The 2,132-nt window shown below is 44.3% G+C and overlaps 1 protein-coding gene across 1 annotated transcript; it reads left to right on the top strand.

The window, feature by feature from the left end:
• Positions 1-4: 4 nt before the first annotated feature.
• On the top strand, positions 5-887 carry LOC108524710 (annexin-2 receptor-like; the record flags this gene model as incomplete). Its single annotated transcript, XM_017865798.1, has 1 exon — positions 5-887. A coding segment is annotated over one exon (504 nt), but the record flags the coding sequence as incomplete, so codon positions are not given.
• Positions 888-2,132: the final 1,245 nt, after the last annotated feature.

The raw sequence follows: 2,132 nt of genomic DNA, 5'->3' as shown, positions 1-2,132 counted from the left end.
GCCTATTGTGAGTTCAGAAGATCGTGGGCCGTGGCCTCTCCCTTTGTATCCCGTACTAGGAGAGTACTCATCGGACAGCTGTGACTTGGGACTGCTTTCCAGTCCTTGCTGGCGGCTACCCGGAGTCTTCTGGCAAAACGAACTCTTTCCTGGAGTCCAGAGCACCTTGGAACCAAGTACAGCGGAGTCCCCTGGGTTCAGTTGGCCGGGGACACAGAAGCAGCAAGAGGCACCCGTGGAAGAGGTGGGGCAGGGAGAGGAACCCGACAGACTCACGCTCCAGCAGCTTTCCTGGGGCAGTCCTCCCCATTCCTGGAACAGACAGCAGGACACCGACGTCTCTGACAGCGGGTGCCTTTCGGAACGCCGCCATCCTCCTGCCCTCCGTCGGTGGCGCCACCCCCCGGGTTTCTCAGACTGCCTGGAGCGGATTCTTCGCGTCGGTTTTGCCGCGTTCTCTGTACTCTGGGCGTGCTGCCTACGAATCTGTGGAGCTAAGCAGCCGTAGATATCAGCAGAAGCCTCTTTGGATTCTCCTCCCTGAAAAGATTCTCAGTTACCAAGCGTCTCCACCTAGAAAATAAAAACACATTAAGATGTGCCTTCGTTGCTGGTTGTCAGTTTTTGAATTCTCTTTTTTCCTGATGTTTCTTTCTTGCTTCGTGTCGCTTATTACTTTCAGTTTCCTTGTCTTTTAAACATTTATATTTATTTTATTAAATATTTCACTTGTATCTGTTTTAACTTGGAGAAATCTGTTTTATGTTTATAGAATCCTTAGTGTTTGGCCGATTTTTAATTTATTTTTTCCAGTGTATTTTAAATCTTATTCCTCGTATTTTCTAATTATTCCTTTTAAATATATTGTTTGTTTACATTTAATGTTATATCACGTCTTTTACGTTATTATAACGTCTTCTTAATTTTAATTTTTAGTTTTATTTTTAACAACTGTCTTTCTTTTTTTCAGGATATCAAGTCATTGTGTTTTACTCTCAGGAATTTTATTCAAGGTCAAGAGTGGAAGGTTTTTCAATCGTTACTGTGTCTCGTGGAAAGACCGCGCAATTACTTATATTAATACAACTTCACAGATAACCAGTTCTTAATGTTACTTATTCTGGTGGGGCAGCGTGGCTCACAGCAGTAATCCGAGCACTTTTAGCGTTGGAGGCATGCGGATTGCTTGTGCTCAGTAGTCTGAGAACAGCCTGGGCAAGAGGGTGAAGCCTCTACAAAAAATACAAACATTAGCCGTGGGAGGTGTTGTGCACCTGTAGTCCCAGCTACTCCAGATAGTGGAGTGGGCTGGTCGCTTGAGCTCAGGAGGTTGAGGCTGCAGTGAGCCTGAGCTGGATAGCACCAATGCCCTCCAGGAGAGTGTGACCCTGTCTCAAAATAAATAAATAATTGAGAAGATTACTTATTCATGGGTCTCAGGGCTAGCAGTGTTTCCTGTGTCTTTTCCTTTGGAACAGTTTAGAGTGGCTTATAAGAGAACTACCAATTACTTAATAGTACCACAACTGGGTTTAGCACTTCTGGTAGGCACAGCAGGTCCGGCTTGGCCCTGCCTGCTTTGACTGCCTTTTCGGGAGTTTTAAACCTCCTACACTCGGAATATAGCCCTGACTGTGGTTTCTCTGCATAGCAAGTTCGGATTTAAGCGGAATAAGTAATGGCTTATTTCGCCTGCGATAAAGATGCTTAATTCTGGTTTTGAAATATTCTGAGCGAGTCCTGGGTTAGGGATTTCTTAGAGTAACAAGTGCATGCTTCGATTGCAAGTGCCCCTGTGAATGTGATTTTTTAGCTCTTGCAAGTCCATATTTAGTCGCAACCAGTACTAGCATAGCCATACCTGCGACTCCTTATTCCCAGTAACTTTCGGTTTCATAATAACTTATCCTGCTTTACTGATGCCTGAGTTTTAAATATAGAAGTCCGGGCATGTCGTTAAAGAAGATATTTTAGGAGTAGAAAGTAGCGGTTTAGCGGTGCCTGCAGTCCCTTAGAAGTCCTGGTGAGACCGAGCAGGTATTGATATAGGCCTGACAGCGATATCACAGCTGTGAAACCACATTGTTTAGAATTTTCTTCTTTGTAGAGTCAATTTTTCTATGTTTTGCATT

Source organism: Rhinopithecus bieti, unplaced genomic scaffold (assembly GCF_001698545.2).
Source record: "Rhinopithecus bieti isolate Rb0 unplaced genomic scaffold, ASM169854v2 repeat_18529, whole genome shotgun sequence".
Classification (NCBI taxonomy): Eukaryota; Metazoa; Chordata; class Mammalia; order Primates; family Cercopithecidae; genus Rhinopithecus; species Rhinopithecus bieti.
This window is presented reverse-complemented; position numbering and strand designations above follow the sequence as displayed.